Genomic DNA, 19,941 nt, shown 5'->3' with positions numbered 1-19,941 from the left:
ATATTATCTCATTTAATCCTCATGACAGCTCCTAAAGATAGGTACTATTATTATTCCCATAAGGAAACAAGTTCAGAGAGGTAAACGAATTTCAACCAGGATCATATGGATAAAAGCTGAAGGCAGGATCTGACCCCAGATTTGACTGACTCCTAAGAATGTAACTTTGTCACTACAATACAGTTTCTACTAAACGTATATATCTAGCCATCCAGAAGAAGAGTGTTGCTAGATATTTCTAGGCTCTCTGAGAGAGGAAAAAGGGACCTATTAAAAAGGACTTTTTGGTCTTTCATTTGGCCAAAGGGCATCAATCCTTTAGTTTTTCAAAACTTGGTACTTCTCTTTATCATTTTAAGACTAATACGATGGAAGACACAGATTTGATTAAACTCTTTCTAATCCCAGAATGTCAAACGCAGTTATAGTTGAAGCAAGACAGCAAAGTTCTGAGAAACTGAAGGATGGTACCTGAGCAGAAAGGGAAATTTTTTTTTCTATTGAGCCCAGTCAGTTATAGGTAGCCCTGCAGAACGGTCAGTGAGAGATCCCCAAAATGGGTAGACATCTGTCTAAGACCACTATCTGGTTTCAAGCACAACCAATTGCTTAACTCTGAAGTCACAACCACCTGGCTTAGGCTGAGAATATAAATCACTTACTTAGCAATCCCTAGTTAGCAATGAAACCTCCTAATCATCCACAGTCAACATATCAAAGTATAAGCAAAATTATTTCTTTCTGGGGCTGTTTGTGAAAAGAACAGCCTTTAAAAAAAGGAAATCTGTCCTTTACTTGCCTTGTGGGGCACAATTAATTCCTCTACGATCCCTTATTAAAGCTAGACAAAATGTTGAGGGTCAAGGAATTAATGCAGGAGTTTAGGTTGATCTGAGGACCCTCCTCTCTGTGACATTCACAGGCAGTGGCAAGACTAAGTTGTTCAAAGTACCTTCTCATAGTCTTGCTTGACAGTGACAGCTATGATAAAAGGAGTTCCAAATGGCTTACTCAAATGATTTTACACAGTTATGACATAATAAGCCCATATACACAAACCTAACTTTCCCATTAACACTGCAAAACTCAACATGTGGGGAAGGGGATTATAACATGAGTAAAGTAGGGGTATTAGAGAGGTCATTGATACATAGATACTTTTGGTCTTGTGTCTACAACATACATAAACTGGCTCTCTGGGTTCGTCTGGCTAATAGCCTCTAGCAGGAGCTCATCATCTATGCAATGAGTATAAAATCCAGACAGAGGCTGGCTACAGTGGTAAATGGCAGGCTGTAAGGAAAAAGTATATCATTTGAGTGGTCCAATGTACAGGTGGTCAAAAATCCTCCTTGATCCCATATTCAGTGAGTAGAAGAAGAGGATGAGACAACTCAGGATAGTGAAGTAAAAAGAAATGTAGCTCTGAAGCCCAGGCATTCCACTGACATTAGGCTCAGCCTCCTGCCTCCATCCCCACTCCAGCATGTGGGCTGTATTACCACAAACCGTTGCTCAGATAGTCTTTTTTTCTTCTACATGGCTATGATTCCCAACCCAGTCTCGGCAAAACCAGACTTCAAGAAAATCACACCCTGAGTGTTTCCTTAATAAAATTCTATGTATTTTCAATATGTATTAGGCTAGTATTTACCGGAAACTTTCTTGCTTTTTATAGTCCCAGTAATATCATCCATATAAACCAGAGGCTCACAGTGACAGCAGAATTCAAAGACCTAGAGTCTCTTAAGAGAACAAGGTTCACTCGTTTCAGGAGTTAATGCCAAATCAGAGGGCTGGTTTGTTTCAAGCCATTTCAATAGGAAAACAACATAGCTATTTAGCAGATACATCTGGTAATAATTAGTTAGTGAACTGCATTACACTTTGGTGTGTTTTTTATAGAGTCTGCTTACTTTGATAGTTTGACACAAAGACACCCACTTGTATTACTGTACTTTTTAGCACTTGATAGTTGCCTACCTGAGAACTTGACTGTCTAATTCCAGATCTCAGAGAGACCACAAGAGGCAAGAACTATTATCCCTTCCTATGGAAGGGGACTCAAATAGAGAAGTCAAGCGAAATATTCCCCTACTAGCTTAAATTGTATGAAAATAGTGAGAAAGAATCAAGGACATGTGTGTTCTAACGGGAAGCCACAGTGCCCAAATATCCTTTCATACAGCTGTTCCCTTTTATTCAACAACTTGCCATCAACCAGGAGCCCATAGAGAAGAAAAGAAATAAATGAATGCACTACAAATGCCACTTAACATCTGCACAACACTTTAAAATTTACAAAGTACACATATATTTTTCTCTCATATTACACACTTAAAAACTCTCAGAACTACCAAAGTTCAGAGAAGTAACTTGCTTGAGGTCACATAGCTAGTAAGTGCCAATGGTGTGATTTAAACTCAGGTCTTCTAGCACCAAGTTAAGTTCTCACGAGAGAAGTTTGCTCAACTCACATTGTTCTCTTTGTAGAGGTAGGAAAGCATAGGCACACGTTCTTTACTTCTGAACTTCGAACTTCCAACCACCGTTCCCAATGTAACAGATTTAGGAACCACTATTTCAGGAGGGTAGGTACTGCATATCTAAAACAAAATAAACTCAATTTTTTTAAACTCAATTTTTTAAAATATATTTTTACCTGCTAGCAACAGGTTAGAATAGCAATCACTCAAGAATTAGCTGTCTGTTATTTATCATCTAGAATCATCCATTCCTCAGAAATAAGAACAAACATCCTTGATGGGAGGACATTCAAGACGGCGGAGGAGTAAGACATGGAGATCACCATCCTCCCTAAAAATACATGAAAAATACATCTACATGTGGAACAACTCCTACAGAACATCTACTGAATGCTAGCAGAAGACCTCAGACTTCGCAAAAGGCAAGAAACTCCCCACTTACCAGGGTAGGGCAAAAGAAAAAAGAAAAAAACAGAGACAAAAGAAAAGGGATGGGACCTGCACCTCTGGGAGGGAGCTGTGAAGGAGGAAAGTTTCCACACACTGGGAAGCCCCTTCACTGGCAGAGACGAGGGTGGTCAGGGGGAAGCTTTGGAGCCACAGAGGAGAATGCAGCAATAGGGGTGTAGAGAGCAAAGCAGAGAGATTCTCACACAGAGAATCAGTGCTGACCAGCACTCACCAGCCTGAGAGGCTTGCCTGCTCATGTATTGGGGCAGGTGGGGACTGGGAGCTGAGGCTTGGGCTTCGGAGTTAAGATCCCAGGGAAAGGACAGGGGTTGGCTGCGTGAACACAGCCTGAAGGGGGCTAGTGCAACACAGCTAGCTGGCAGGGAGTCTGGGAGAGAGTATGGACCTGCCTAACAGGCAAGATACCATTGACTCAGTGTGCACAAGGAGAGGGGATTTGGAGCATCGCATAAATGAGCTCCAGAGATGGGCACGACTACGGCTATCAGCATGGACAACAGAGACGGGCATGAAACACTAAGGCTGCTGCTGCAGCCAACAAGAATCCTGTGTGCAAGCACAGGTCACTATCCACACCTCAACTCCCAGAAGCCTGGGCAGCATGCCACTGCTAGGGTCCCATGATCCAGGGACAACTTCCCCGGGAGAACACATGGCATGCCTCAGGCTGTTGCAATGTCACCTTGGCTTCTGCCGCTGCAGGCTCACCCCACATTCCATACCCCTCCCTCCCCACAGACTGAGTGATCCAAGGCAACCTAATCAACTACTCCTTGAACACCCTCCTGTCTGGGCAAGGACCAGACGCCAGACGGGGACCTACATGCAGAGATGGGACCAAATCCAAAGCTGAGCCCCAGGAGATTTGCGAACAAAGAAGAGAAAGGGAAATTTCTCTGGGCAGCTTCAGGAGCAGTGGATTAAATAGCAACAATCAACTTGATGTACCCTGCATATCTGGAATACCTGAATAGACAATGAATCATCCCAAAATTGAGGTACTGGACTTTGGGAGCAACTGTAGACTTGGGGTTTTTGCTGTATGTAACTGACTAGTTTCTGATTTTAGGTTTATCTTAGTATAGCTTTCAGCACTTGTTATAAGTGGTGGCTTTGTTTATTGGTTTCATTGCGCTCTTCTTTTCTTATTTAATTACATTTAAAAATTTTTTAATTTTAATATTTTTTATTTTAATAACTTTTTATTTTATTTTATTTATCTTTTCTTTCTTTTTTTTCTCCCTTTTCTTCTGAGACGTGTGGTTGACTGGGTCTTGGTGCTCCGGCCGGGTGTCAGGCCTGAGTCTCTGAAGTGGGAGAGCCAAGTTCAGGATGTTGAACCACCAGAGACCTCCCAGCCCAATGGAGCATCAATAGGCGAGAGCTCTCCCAGAGACTTCTAACTCAATGCTAAGACCCAGCTCCATTCAACAACCAGCAAGGTCCAGTGATGGACACCCCATGACAAACAACAGCAAGACAGGAACACAACACAATCCATTAGCAGAGAGGCTGCATAAAATCATAATAAGGTCACAGACACCCCAAAACACACCACCAGATGTGGTCCTGCCCACAAGAAAGACAAGATACAGCCTCATCCATCAGGACACAGGCACCAGTACACTCCACCAGGAAGCCTACACAATGCACTGAAGCAACCTTACTGACTGGGGGAAGACACCAAAAGCAACAGGAACTACGAACCTGCAGCCTGCGAAAAGGAGACTCCAAACACAGTAAGTTAAACAAAATGAGAAGACAGAGAAATATGCAGCAGATGAACGAGCAAGGTAAAAACCTACTAGACTAAACAAATGAAGAGGAAATAGGCAGTCTACCTGAAAAAGTATTCAGAGTAATGATAGTAAAAATGATCCAAAATCTTTCAAATAGAATGGAGAAAATAAAAGAAACATTTAACCTAGAAGAACTAAAGAGCAAACAATGAGGAACCACACAATAAATGAAATAAAAAATTCTATACAAGGAATCAACAGCAAATTAACTGAAGCAGAAGAACAGATAACTGACCTGGAAGAGGAAAGAGTGGAAATAACTACTGCAGAGAAGAATAAAGAAAAAAGAATGAAAAGAATTCATGACAGTCTCAGAGACTTCTGGGACAACATTAAACACACCAACATTTGAATTACAGGGGTTCCAGAAGAAGAAGAGAAAAAGAAACAAACTGACAAAATATTTGAAGTGATTATTGTTGAAAATTTCCCTAATATGGGAATGGAAATAGTCAATCAAGTCCAGGAAGCACAGAGTCCCATACAGGATAAATCCAAGAAGAAACACACCAGGACACATATTAATCAAACTATCAAAAATTAAATACAAAGAAAAAATATTAAAAGCAGCAAGGGAAAAGCAACAAATAACATAAAAGGGAATCCCCATAAGGTTAACCGCTGATATTTAGCAGAAACTCTGTAAGCAAGATGGGAGTGGCAGGACACATTTAAAGTGATAAAACGAAAAACCTACAACCAAGATTACTCTTAATGAGCAACGATCTCATTCAGATTCAACAGAGAAATTAAAATCTTTACACACAAGCAAATGCAAAGAGAATTCAGCACCACCCAACCAGCTTCACAACAAATGCTAAAGGAACTTCTCTACACAGGAGACACAAGGGAAGGAAAAGACCTACAAAAACAAATACAAAGCAATTAAGAAAATGGTAATAGGAGCATACACATTGATCATTACTTTAAATGTAAATGTATTCAATACTCCAACCAAATACACAGATTGGCTGAATGGATACAAAAACAGGACCTGAATATATACTGTCCAGAAGAGACCCACCTCAGACCTAGGGATACATACAGATTGAAAGTGAAGAGATGGAAAAAGATATTCCATGCAAATGGAAATAAAAGAAAGCTAGAGTAGTAATTCTCATATCAAACAAAATAGACTTTAAAATAAACACTATTACAACAGACAAGAAGGACACCACATAATGATCAAGGAATCAATCCAAGAAGAAGATATAACAATTGTAAATATTTATGCAGCCAATGTAGGAGTACATCAATACATAGGGTAAATGCTAACAGGCATAAAAGGGGAAATCAATAGTTACACAATAATAACAGGGCACTTTAACACCCCAGTTTCACCAATGGACAGATCGTCCAAAATGAAAATAAATAAGAAAACACAAGCTTGAAATGACACATTAAAAAAAGATGAACTTAATTGAAACTTATCGGACATTCCATACAAAAACAAGAGAATACACTTTCTTCTCAAGTGCTCATGGAACATTGTCCAGGATAGATGATATCATGGGTCACAAATCAAGCCTTGGTAAATTTAAGAAAATTGAAATTGTATCAAGTATCTTTCCTGACCACAATGCTATGAAACTAGATATCAATTACAGGAAAAAGAAACATAAAAACACAAACACATTGAGGATAAACAGTATGCTACTAACTAACAAAGAGATCACTAAAGAAATCACAGAGGAAATCAAAAAATACCTAGAAACAAATGACAATGAAAACACAATGAACAAAAACCTATGGGATGCAGCAAAAGCAGTTCCAAGAGGGAAGATTATAGCAATAGAATCTTACCTCAAGAAACAAGAAACATCTCAAATGAACAGCCTAAACGTACACCTAGAGCAATTAGAGAAAGAAGAACCAAAAAAACCCAAGGTTACCAGAAAGAAAGAAAACATAAAAATCAGATCAGAAATAAATGAAAAAGAAATGAAGGAAACAATAGCACAGATCAATAAAACTAAAAGCTGGTTCTTTGAGAAGATAAACAAAATTGATAGCCATTAGCCAACCTCATCAAGAAAAAAAAAGAGAAGACTCAAATCAACAGAATTACAAATGAAGAAGGAGAAGTAACAACTGACACTGCAGAAATACAAAGGATCAGGAGAAATTACTACAAGAAACTCTATGTCAATAAAATGGACAGCCTGGAAGAAATGGACAGATTCTTAGAAAAGCACAACCTTCTGAGACTGAACCAGGAAGAAATAGAAAATATAAATAAGCCAGATACAAGCACTGAAATTGAAACTGTGACTAAGAATCTTCCAAGAAACAAAAGCCAAGGACCAGATGGCTTCACAGGCGAATTCTAGCAAACATTCAGAGAAGAGCTAACACCTATCCTTCTCAAACTCTTCCAAAATATAGCAGAGGGAGGAACACTCCCAAATTCCTTCTACGAGGCCACCATCACCTTGATACCAAAACCAGACAAGGATGTCACAAAGAAAGAAAACTACAGGCCAATATCACTGATGAACATAGACGCAAAAATCCTCAACAAAATACAAGCAAGCAGAATCCAACAGCACATTAAAAGGATCATACACCATGATCAAGTGGGGTTTATTCCAGTAATGCAAGGATTCTTCAATATACGCAAATCTATCAATGTGATAAACCATATTAACAAACTGAAGGAGAAAAACCATATGATCATCTCAATAGATGCAGAGAAAGCTTTTGACAAAATTCAACACCCATTTATGATAAAAACCCTGCAGAAAGTAGGCATACATGGAACGTATCTCAATATAATAGAGGCCATATATGAAAAACCCACAGCCAACATTGTTCTCAATGGTGAAAAAATGAAACCATTTCCTCTAAGATGAGGAGGAAGACAAGGTTGCCCACATGCAACACTATTATTCAACATAGTTTCAGAAGTTTTAGTGACAGAAACGAGAGAAGAAAAGAAATAAAAGGAATCCAAATCAGAAAGGAAGTAAAACTTTCACTGTTAGCAGATGACATGACACTATATATAGAGAATCCTAAATATGCTACAAAAAACTACTAGAGCTAATCAATGAATTTGGTGAAGTAGCAGGATACAAAATTAATGCACAGAAATCTCTTGCATTCCTATACACTAATGATGAAAAATCTGAAAGAGAAATTAAGGAAACACCCCCATTTATCATTGCAACAAAACGAATAAAATACCTGAGAATAAAGCTACTTAAGGAGACAAAAGACTTATATGCAGAAAACTATAAGACAGTGATAAAAGAAACTAAAGATGATACAAATAGATGGAGAGATACACCATGTTCTTGGATTGGAAGAATCAACATTGTGAAAATGACTCTACTACCCAAAGCAATCTACAGATTCAATGCAATTGCTATCAAACTACCAGTGGCATTTTTCACAAAACAAAAACAAAAAACTCCACAATTTGCATGGAAACACAAAAGACCCCAAATAGCCAAAGCAATCTTGAGAAAGGAACACAGAGCTGGAGGATTCAGGCTCCCTGACTTCAGACTATACTACAAAGCTAGAGTAATCAAGACACTATGGGACTGTCACAAAAAACAGAAATATAGGTCAAAGGACCAGGACAGAAAGCACAGAGATAAACCCACCTACATATGGTCACCTTATCTTTGATAAAGGAGGCAAGAATATAAAATGGAAAAAAGACAGCCTCTTCAATAAGTGGTGCTGCGAAAACTAGACAGCTACATGTAAAAGAATGAAATTAGAACACTTCCTAACATCATACACAAAAATAAAGTCAAAATGGATTAAAGCCCTAAATGTAAGACCAGACACTATAAAACTCTTAGAGGAAAACATAGGCAGAACACTCTATGACATAAATCACAGCAAGATCCTTTCTGACCCACCTCCTAGAGAAATGGAAATAAAAATAAACAAATGGGACCTAATGAAACATAAAAGCTTTTGCACAGCAAAGGAAACCATAAACGAGACCAAAAGACAACCCTCAGAATGGGAGAAAATATTTGCAAAGGAAGAAAATGACAAAGGATTAATCTCCAAAGTTTACAAGCAGCTCATGCAACTGAATATCAATAAAACAAAGAACTCAATCCAAAAATGAGCAGAAGACCTAAACAGACATTTATCCAAGGAAGATGTACAGATTGCCAACAAACACATGAAAGAATGCTCAACATCACTAATCATTAGAGAAATGCAAATCAAAACTACAATGAGGTATCACCTCACACCAATCAGAATGGCCAGCATCAAAAAATCTACAAACAATAAATGCTGGAGAGGGTGTGGAGTAAAGTCAACCCTCTTGCACTGTTGGTGAGAATGTAAATTGATAGAGCCACTATGGAGAACAATATGGAGGTTCCTTAAAAATCTAAAAATAGAACTACCATACGACCAAGCAATCCCACTACTGGGCATATACCCTGAGAAAACCGTAATTAAGAAGGAGCCATGTACCACAATGTTCATTGCAGCTCTATTTACAATAGCCAGGACATGGAAGCAACCTAAATGTCCATCAACATATGAATGGATAAAGAAGATGTGGCACGTATATACAATAGAATAATGTTCAGCCATAAAAAGAAACGAAATTGAGTTATTTGTAATGAGGTGGATGGACCTAGAGTCTGTCATACAGAGTGAAGTAAGTCAGAAAGAGAAAAATAAATATGCTAACAGATATTTATGGAATTTGAAAGAAAAAAAGGTTCTGAAGAACCTAAGGGTAGCACAGGAATAAACACACAGACATAGAGAATTGACGTGAGGACATAGGGAGGGGTAAGGGTAAGCTGGGACGAAGTGAGAGTGGCATGGACATATATACTCTACAAAATATAGCCAGTGGGAAGCACACGCATAGCAGAGGGAGATCAGCTTGGTGCTTTGTGACCACCTAGAAGGGTGGGATAGGGAGGGTGGGAGGGAGACACAAGAGAGAGGGGATATAGGGATATATGTATACATATAGCTGATTCACTCTGTTAGCAGAAAGTAACACAACGTTGTAAAGCATTTATACTCCAATAAAGATGTTAAAAAAATATCCTTGATGTAAAAAGCTCTTCCAAGTATGCTATTATTTTCTAGAAAGGAAGATGTTGAGATATATAAGAACAAAATGTACCTTTACAATAACTTTATAGGTAGAAATGAATGTATAATCTACCCTGAAATTCCTACACTTGCCTAACCGAGAAAACAATGTATATTATAAGCAAGTAAATTAAAACAAATAGACTCAAATGCAAGCCAGACAGGTAAAGAAGGGGGAAACATGATTTATCCTTTCTTAAAATGCCTACTAGGTTCGTAATATGCACATCTTGAGGACCTTTAAAATCCTAGTCAGGGTAGAAGTGTCAACATTTTAGGTAGGACTTACTCTATAAGACTGATAAACTATCTCTAATTTATCATCCTTTAGTGGTATCCAAAATATATCATTCCTAAGAGACAGTGACAAAATATTATAATGGCACAGACCTGATATTAGCATATTAATTCTAATCACTCCTCTAAGAATGGATCAAACAAATTAAAAAATGAATATGTAAAAGAAGTCCAAGGTGGAATAGATCAGGAATGGCTCTACGTAAATTGCTAAAGCCAGTGTCTCAGAATGCAGAACATTTGAAAGAGAAAAAGTTCTCTACCCATCCCCTTACCTAGATGTAGGCTTTGGATAAGCTGGTCATAAAAAGAGAAATAAATGCAGTTTCCCTTTCAACTCAGAAGGCTACACGTGTGAAGGGTGCCAAAGGAGCTATTTCAGACCTCATTTGGGGGACTTACACACAAATTTGAACTGGAAAGAATCCACGTCATCTCTTCTCATTCCTGTTAATTATGACTCTAAAGAGCCACCTCACCCTGCTGAGTGACAGCTCATCAATCCAGTATCTAGTGGATATTCAAAATGTAATTACTGGAGAAGGACCTTCAAGATGACAAGGAGTATGACATGGAGATCACCTTCCTCCCCACAAGTACATCAAAAATACATCTACATATGGAAAAACTCCTACAGTACACCTACTGAAGGCTGGTAAAAGACCTCAGACTTCCCAAAAGGCAAGAAACACCCCATGCACCTAGTTATGTGGTTGACAGGATCTTGGTGCTCCAGCCAGGTGCCAGGATTGAGTGTCTGAGGTGGGAGAGCTGAGTTCAGGACACTGGACCACCAGAGTCATCCTGGCCCCACATAATATCAATCAGCGAGAGCTCTCCCAGAGACCTCCATCTCAATGCTAAGACCCAAACCCACTCAACGACCAGCAAGCTCCAATGCTGGACACCCCATGCCAAACAACTAGCAAGACAGGAACACAACCCCACCTATTAGCAGAGAGGCTGCCTAAAATCATAATAAGGTCACAGACACCCCAAAGCACACAACTGGATGCTGTCCTGCCCACCGGAAAGACAAGATCCAGCCTCATGCATCAGAACACAGGCACCAGCCCCTCTACCAGGCAGCCTACAAAAACCACTGAACCAACATTACCCAATGGGGGAAGACACCAAAAACAACACGAACTACAAACCAGCAGCCTGCAAAAAGAGGATGCCAAAAACAGTTAGTTCAGCAAAATGAGAAGACAGAGAAATACGCAGTAGATGAAGGAACAAGGCAAAGGCCCACCAGACCAAACAAATGAAGAGGAAATAGGCAGTCTACCTGAAAAACTATTCAGAGTAATGATAGTAAAGATGATCCAAAACCTTGGAAACAGAATGGAGAAAATAAAAGAAACGTTTAACACAGAATAACTCAAGAGCAAACAATGATGACCAACATGATAAATGAAATAAAAAATTCTCTAGAAGGAATCAATAGGAGAACAACTGAGGCAGAAGAGTGGATAAGTGACCTGGAAGATAAAAACGTGGAAATAACTGCTACAGAGCAGAATACAGAAAAAGGAATGAAGAGAATTGATGGCAGTCTCAGAGACTTCTGGGAAAACATTAAGCACACCAACATTCAAATTATAGGGGTTTCAGAAGAAAAAGAGAAAAAGAAAGAGACTGAGAAAATATTTGAAGAGATTTTAGTTGAAAACTTCCCTAATACGGGAAAGGAAATAGTCAATCAAGTGTAGGAAATGCAGAATCCTATACAGGATAAATCCAAGGAGAAACATGCCAAGACACGTATTAATCAAACCATCAAGAATGAAATACAAACAAAAAGGGTTAAAAGCAGTAAGGGAGGGGGACCTTGAAGATGGTGGAAGAGTAAGACGCGGAGATCGCCTTCCTCCCCACGGATACACCAGAAATACATCTACACGTGGAACAACTCCTACAGAACACCTACTGAAGGCTGGCAGAAGACCTCAGACCTCCCAAAAGGCAAGAAACTCCCCACGTACCTAGGCAGGGCAAAAGAAAAAAAGAAAAAACAGAGACAAAAGAATAAGGACGGCACCTGCACCAGTGGGAGGGAGCTGTGAAGGAGGAAAAGTTTCCACACACTAGGAAGCCCCTCCGTGGGCGGAGACTGCGGGAGGCGGAGGGGGGAGCTTCGGGACTGAGGAGTAGTGCACAGCGACGGGTGCGGAGGGCAAAGCGGGGAGATTCCCGCACAGAGGATCGGTGCCGACCGGCACTCACCAGCCCGAGAGGCTTGTCTGCTCACCCGCCGGGGCGGGCGGGGCTGCGAGCTGAGGCTCAGGTTTCGGTTTTGGACAGAGCGCAGGGAGAGGACTGGGGTTGGCAGCTTGAACAAAGTGAAGGGGTTAGTGCACCACGACTAGCCGGGAGGGAGTTTGGGGAAAAGCCTGTGCCTGCCGAAGAGGCAAGAGACTTTTTCTTCCCTCTTTGTTTCCTGGTGCGCGAGGAGAGGGGTTTAAGAGCGCTGCTTAAAGGAACTCCAGAGACGGGCGGGAGTCGCGGCTAAAAGCGCGAACCCCAGAGACGGGCGCGAGCCGCGGCAAAAAGCGCGAACCCCAGAGACGGGCACGAGCCGCGGCTAAAAGCGCGGACCCCAGAGACGGGCGGGAGACGCTAAGGCTGCTGCTGCCGCCACCAAGGGGCCTGAGTGCGAGCACAGGTCACTCTCCACACCCCTCTTCCGCGGAGCCTGTGCAGCCTGCCACTGCCAGGTTCCCGGGATCCAGGGACAACTTCCCCAAGAGAACACACGGCGGGCCTCAGGCTGGTGCAACGTCACGCCGGCCTCTGCCGAAACGTCACGCTGCCTCTGACGCCGCAGGCCTGCCCCGCACGCAGTGCCCCTCCTTCCCCCCACCCCACCCCCGGCCTGAGTGAGCCAGAGCCCCCGAATCAGCGGCTCCTTTAACCCCGTCCTGTCTGAGCAAAAAACAGACGCCCTCCAGCGACCTACACGCAGAGGCAGGGCCAAATCCAAAGCTGAGCTCCTGTGAGCTGTGAGAACAAAGAAGACAAAGGGAAATCTCTCCCAGTAGCCTCAGAAGCAGCGGATTAAAGCTCCACAATCAACTTGATATACCCTGCATCTGTGGAATACCTGAATAGACAAGGAATGATCCCAAATTGAAGAGGTGGAATTTAGGAGCGAGATCTATGATTTTTTTCCCTTTTCCTCTTTTTGTGAATGTGTATGTGTATGCTTCTGTGTGAGATCTTGTCTGTATACTCTTGCTTCCACCATTTGTCCTAGGGCTCTATCCATCCATGGTTTTTTAAAAAAATTTTTTTTCTTAATAATTAATTTTAATTGTAATTACTTTATTATACTTTACCTTCGTTCTTTCTTTCTTTCTTTCCTTCCTTCCTTCCCTCCTTTAGACAACGAATCACCCCAAATTGAGGAGGTGGTCTCTGAGAGCAAGGTTTATGATTTTTCCCCCTTTACCTCTTTTTGTGAAGGTGTATGTGTATGCTTCTGTGTAAGATTTTCTCTGCATAGCTTTGCTTCCAACATTTGTCCTAAGGTTATATCCGTCCCTTTTTTTTTTCTAAATATTTTTTAATTCAATAACTATATTATACTTTATTTTATTTTTACTGTATCTTCTTTCTTTCTGTCTTTTTTCCTTCTTTCCCTCCTTCCTTCCTTCCTTCCTCCCTCCCTCCCTCCCTTCTTTCCTTCTTTGCTTCTTTCTTCCTTCCTTCCTTTCCTCCTTTCCTTCTTTCTTTCCTCATACTTCTACTAATTGTCTCTACTTTTTCTGCCTATTATTCTGAGCCGTGTGGATGAAAGGCTCTTGGTGCTCCAGCCAGGAGTCAGGGCTCTGCCTCTGAGGTAGGAGAGCCAACTCAGGACACTGGTCAACAAGAGACCTCCCAGCTCCACATAATATTAAACGGCGAAAATCTCCCAGAGACCTCCATCTTAACACCAGCACCCAGCTTCACTCAACGACCAGCAAGCTACAGAGCTGGACAACCTATGCCAAACAACTAGCAAAACAGGAACACAACCCCACCCATTAGCAGAGAGGCTGCCTAAAATCATAATAAGGCCACAGACACCCCAAAACACACCACCAGACGTGAACCTGCCCACTAGAGAGACAAGATCCAGCCTCATCCACCACAACACAGGTACTAGTCCCCTCCACCAGGAAGCCTACACAACCCACTGAAACAACCTTAGCCACTGGAGACAGACATCAAAAACAACGGGAACTACGAACCTATAGCCTGCAAAAAGGAGACCCCAAACACAGTAAGATAAGCAAAATGAGAAGACAGAAAAACACACAGCAGATGAAGGAGCAAGATAAAAATGCACCAGACCTAACAAATGAAGAGGAAATAGGCAGTCTACCTGAAAAAGAATTCAGAATAATGATAGTAAGGATGATCCGAAATCTTGGAAGTAGAATGGACAAAATGCAAGAAACAGTTAACAAGGACCTAGAAGAAATAAAGATGAAACAAGCAACGATGAACAACACAATAAATGAAATTAAAAGTACTCTAGATGGGATCAGTAGCAGAATAACTGAGGCAGAAGAACAGATAAGTGACCTGGAAGATAAAATAGTGGAAATAACTACTGCAGAGCAGAATAAAGAAAAAAGAATGAACAGAACTGAGGACAGTCTCAGAGACCTCTGGGACAACATTAAACACACCAACATTCGAATTATAGGGGTTCCAGAAGAAAAAGAGAAAAAGAAAGGGACTGAGAAAATATTTGAAGAGATTATAGTTGAAAACGTCCGTAATATGGGAAAGGAAATAGTTAATCAAGTCCAGGAAGCACAGAGAGTCCCATACAGGATAAATACAAGGAGAAATACGCCAAGACACATATTAATCAAACTGTCAAAAATTAAATACAAAGAAAGCATATTAAAAGCAGCAAGGGAAAAACAACAAACAACACACAAGGGAATCCCCATAAGGTTAACAGCTGATCTCTCAGCAGAAACCCTACAAGCCAGAAGGGAGTGGCAGGACATACTGAAAGTGATGAAGGAGAAAAACCTGCAACCAAGACTACTCTACCCAGCAAGGAACTCATTCAGATTTGATGGAGAAATTAAAACCTTTACAGACAAGCAAAAGCTGAGAGAGTTCAGCACCACCAAACCAGCTTTACAACAAATGCTAAAGGAACTTCTCTAGACAAGAAACACAAGAGAAGGAAAAGACCTATAATAACGAACCCAAAACAATATAGAAAATGGGAATAGGAACATACATATCGATAATTACCTTAAATGTAAATGGACTAAATGCTCCCACCAAAAGACACAGATTGGCTGAATGGATACAAAAACAAGACCCTTATATATGCTATCTACAAGAGACCCACTTCAGACCTAGAGACACATACAGACTGAAAGTAAGGGGATGGAAAAAGATATTCCATGCAAATGGAAACCAAAAGAAAGCTGGAGTAGCAATTCTCATATCAGACAAAATAGACTTTAAAATAAGGACTATTAAAAGAGACAAAGGACACTACATAATGATCAAGGGATCGATCCAAGAAGAAGATATAACAATTGTAAATATTTATGCACCCAACATAGGAGCACCTCAATACATAAGGCAAATACTAACAGCCATAAAAGGGGAGATTGACAGTAACACATTCATAGTAGGGGACTTTAACACCCCACTTTCACCCATGGACATATCATCCAAAATGAAAATAAACAAGGAAACACAAGCTTTTAATGATACATTAAACAAGATGGACTTAATTGATATTTATAGGACACTCCATCCAAAAACAACAGAATACACATTTTTCTCAAGTGCTCATGGAACATTCTCCAGGATAGATCATATCTTGGGTCACAAATCAAGCCTTGGCAAATTTAAGAAAATTGAAATTGTATCAAGTATCTTTTCTGACCACAACGCCATGAGACTAGATATCAATTACAGGAAAAGATCTGTAAAAAATACAAACACATGGAGGCTAAACAATACACTACTTAATAATGAAGTGATCACTAAAGAAATCAAAGAGGAAATATAAAAATACCTAGAAACAAATGAAAATGGAGACACAACGACCCAAAACCTATGGGATGCAGCAAAAGAAGTTCTAAGGGGGAAGTTTATAGCAATACAAGCCCACCTTAAGAAGCAGGAAACATCTCGAATAAACAACCTAACCTTGCACCTCAAGCAATTAGAGAAAGAAGAACAAAAATACCCCAAAGCTAGCAGAATGAAAGAAATCATAAAAATCAGATCAGAAATAAATGAAAAAGAAATGAAGGAAACGATAGCAAAGATCAATAAAAGTAAAAGCTGATTCTTTGAGAAGATAAACAAAATAGATAAACCACTAGCCAGACTCATCAAGAAAAAAAGGGATAAGACTCAAATCAATAGAATTAGAAATGAAAAAGGAGAAGTAACAACTGACACTGCAGAAATAAAAAAATCATGAGAGATTACTACAAGCAACTCTATGCCAATAAAATGGACAATCTGGAAGAAATGGACAAATTCTTAGAAATGCACAACCTGCCAAGACTGAATCAGGAAGAAATAGAAAATATGAACAGACCAAACACAAGCACTGAAATTGAAACTGTGATTAAAAATCTTCCAACAAACAAAAGCCCAGGACCAGATGGCTTCACAGGTGAATTCTATCGAACGTTTAGAGAAGAGCTAACACCTATCCTTCTCGAACTCTTCCAAAATATAGCAGAGGGAGGAACACTCCCAAATTCCTTCTACGAGGCCACCATCACCTTGATACCAAAACCAGACAAGGATGTCACAAAGAAAGAAAACTACAGGCCAATATCACTGATGAACATAGATGCAAAAATCCTCAACAAAATACTAGCAAACAGAATCCAACAGCACATTAAAAGGATCATACACCATGATCAAGTGGGGTTAATTCCAGGAATGCAAGGATTCTTCAATATACGCAAATCTATCAATGTGATAAAACATATTAACAAATTGAAGGAGAAAAACCATATGATCATCTCAATAGATGCAGAGAAAGCTTTCAACAAAATTCAACACCCATTTATGATAAAAACCCTGCAGAAAGTAGGCATACAGGGAACTTTCCTCAACATAATAAAGGCCATATATGACAAGCCCACAGCAAACATCATCCTATATGGTGAAAAACTGAAAGCATTTCCACTAAGATCAGGAACAAGACAAGGTTGCCCACTCTCACCACTCTTATTCAACATAGTTTTGGAAGTTTCAGCCACAGCAATCAGAGACGAAAAGGAAATAAAAGGAATCCAAATCGGAAAAGAAGAAGTAAAGCTGTCACTGTTTTCAGATGACATGATACTATACATAGAGAATCCTAAAGATGCTACCAGAAAACTACGAGAGCTCATCAATGAATTTGGTAAAGTAGCAGGATACAAAATTAATGCACAGAAATCTCTGGCATTCCTATATACTAATGATGAAAAATCTGAAAGTGAAATCAAGAAAACACTCCCATTTACCATTGCAACAAAAAGAATAAAATATCTAGGAATAAACCTACCTAAGGAGACGAAAAACCTGTATGCAGAAAATTATAAGACACTGATGAAAGAAATTAAAGATGATACAAATAGATGGAGAGATATACCATGTTCTTGGATGGGAAGAATCAACATTGTGAAAATGACTCTACTACCCAAAGCAATCTACAGATTAAATGCAATCCCTATCAAACTACCACTGGCATTTTTCACAGAACTAGAACAAAAATTTCGCAATTTGTATGGAAACACAAAAGACCCCGAATAGCCAAAGCAATCTTGAGAACGAAAAAAGGAGCTGGAGGAATCAGGCTCCCTGGCTTCAGAATATACTACAAAGCTACAGTAATCAAGACAGTATGGTACTGGCACAAAAACAGAAAGATAGATCAATGGAACAGGATAGAAAGCCCAGAGATAAACCCACACACATATGGACACCTTATCTTTGATAAAGGTGGCAGGATTGTACAGTGGAGAAAGGACAGCCTCTTCAATAAATGGTGCTGGGAAAACTGGACAGGTACATGTAAAAGTATGAGATTAGATCACTCCCTAACACCATACACAAAAATAAGCTCAAAATGGATTAAAGACCTAAATGTAAGGCCAGAAACTATCAAACCCTTAGAGGGAAACATAGGCAGAACACTCTATCACATAAATCACAGCAAGATCGTTTCTGACCCACCTCCTAAAGTAATGGAAATAAAAACAAAAATAAACAAATGGGACCTAATGAAACTTCAAAGCTTTTGCACAGCAAAGGAAACCATAATCAAGACCAAAAGACAACCCTCAGAATGGGAGAAAATATTTGCAAATGAAGCAACTAACAAAGGATTAATCTCCAAAATCTACAAGCAGCTCATGCAGTTCAATAACAAAAAAATAAACAACCCAATCCAAAAATGGGCAGAAGACCTAAATAGACATTTCTCCAAAGAAGATATACAGAATGCCAACAAACACATGAAAGAATGCTCAACATCATTAATCATTAGAGAAATGCAAATGAAAACTACAATGAGATATCATCTCACACCAGTCAGAATGGCCATCATCAAAAAATCTAGAAACAATAAATGCTGGAGAGGGTGTGGAGAAAAGGGAACACTCTTGCACTGCTGGTGGGAATGTGAATTGGTTCAGCCACTATGGAGAACAGTATGGAGGTTCCTTAAAAAACTACAAATAGAATTACCATATGACCCAGCAATCCCACTACTGGGCATATACCCTGAGAAAACCAAAATTCAAAAAGAGTCATGTACCAAAATGTTCATTGCATCTCTATTTACAATAGCCCGGAGATGGAAACAACCTAAGCGCCCATCATCAGATGAATGGATAAAGAAGATGTAGCACATATATACAATGGAATATTACTCAGCCTTAAAAAGAAATGAAATTGAGCTATTTGTAATGAGATGGATAGACCTAGAGTCTGTCATACAGAGTGAAGTAAGTCAGAAAGAAAAAGACAAATACCGTATGCTAACACATATATATGGAATTTAAGGGGGAAAAAATGTCATGAAGAACCTAGGGGTAAGACAGGAATAAAGACGCAGACCTACTGGAGAACGGACTTGAGGATATGGGGAGGGGGAAGGGTGAGCTTTGACAGGGCGAGAGAGAGTCATGGACATATACACACTAACAAACGTAGTAAGGTAGATAGCTAGGGGGAAGCAGCCACAAGGCACAGGGATATTAGCTCGGTGCTTTGTGACAGCCTAGAGGGGTGGGATAGGGAGAGTGGGAGGGAGGGAGACACAAGAGGAAAGACATATGGGAACATATGTATATGTATAACTGATTCACTTTGTTATAAAGTAGAAACTAACACACCATTGTAAAACAATTATACCCCAATAAATATGTTTAAAAAAAAAAAGCAGTAAGGGAAAAGCAGCAAATTATATAGAAGGGAATTCCCATAAGGTTAACAGCTGATCTTTCAGCAGAAACTCTGCAAGCCAGAAGGAAGTGGCAGGACATATTTAAAAGGATGAAAGGGAAAAACCTACAAACAAGATTACTCTACCCAGCAAGGATCTCATTCACATTCAATGGAGAAATTAAAATCTTTACACACAAGCAAAAGCTAAGAGAATTCAGCACCACCCAACCAACTTCACAGCAAACGCTAAAGGAACTTCTCTACGCAGAAAAGACAAGAGAAGGAAAACACCTATAATAGCAAATCCAAAGCAATTAAGAAATGGTAAGAGGAACATAAATATCGATCAATACTTTAAA

At 39.9% G+C, this 19,941-nt stretch overlaps 1 protein-coding gene across 1 annotated transcript in view; it reads right to left on the bottom strand.

Annotated features, from left to right (window-relative positions):
* The window catches only part of MTMR8 (myotubularin related protein 8), a 223,348-nt gene that overhangs the window by 140,128 nt on the left and 63,279 nt on the right, over window positions 1-19,941 (bottom strand). The window contains exons 5-6 of the mRNA XM_029240183.1: window positions 2,478-2,606; window positions 1,159-1,293 (exon numbers count right to left, since the gene is read on the bottom strand). Coding sequence (XP_029096016.1) covers window positions 1,159-1,293; window positions 2,478-2,606 — 264 coding nt within the window. The remainder of the gene's footprint in view (window positions 1-1,158; window positions 1,294-2,477; window positions 2,607-19,941) is intronic.

Source organism: Monodon monoceros, unplaced genomic scaffold, assembly GCF_005190385.1.
Source record: "Monodon monoceros isolate NGI ecotype Baffin Bay Population unplaced genomic scaffold, NGI_Narwhal_1 Super_Scaffold_22, whole genome shotgun sequence".
Classification (NCBI taxonomy): domain Eukaryota; kingdom Metazoa; phylum Chordata; class Mammalia; order Artiodactyla; family Monodontidae; genus Monodon; species Monodon monoceros.
The sequence above is the reverse complement of the archived record's forward strand: the minus strand, read 5'-3'. Positions and strand labels throughout refer to the sequence as shown.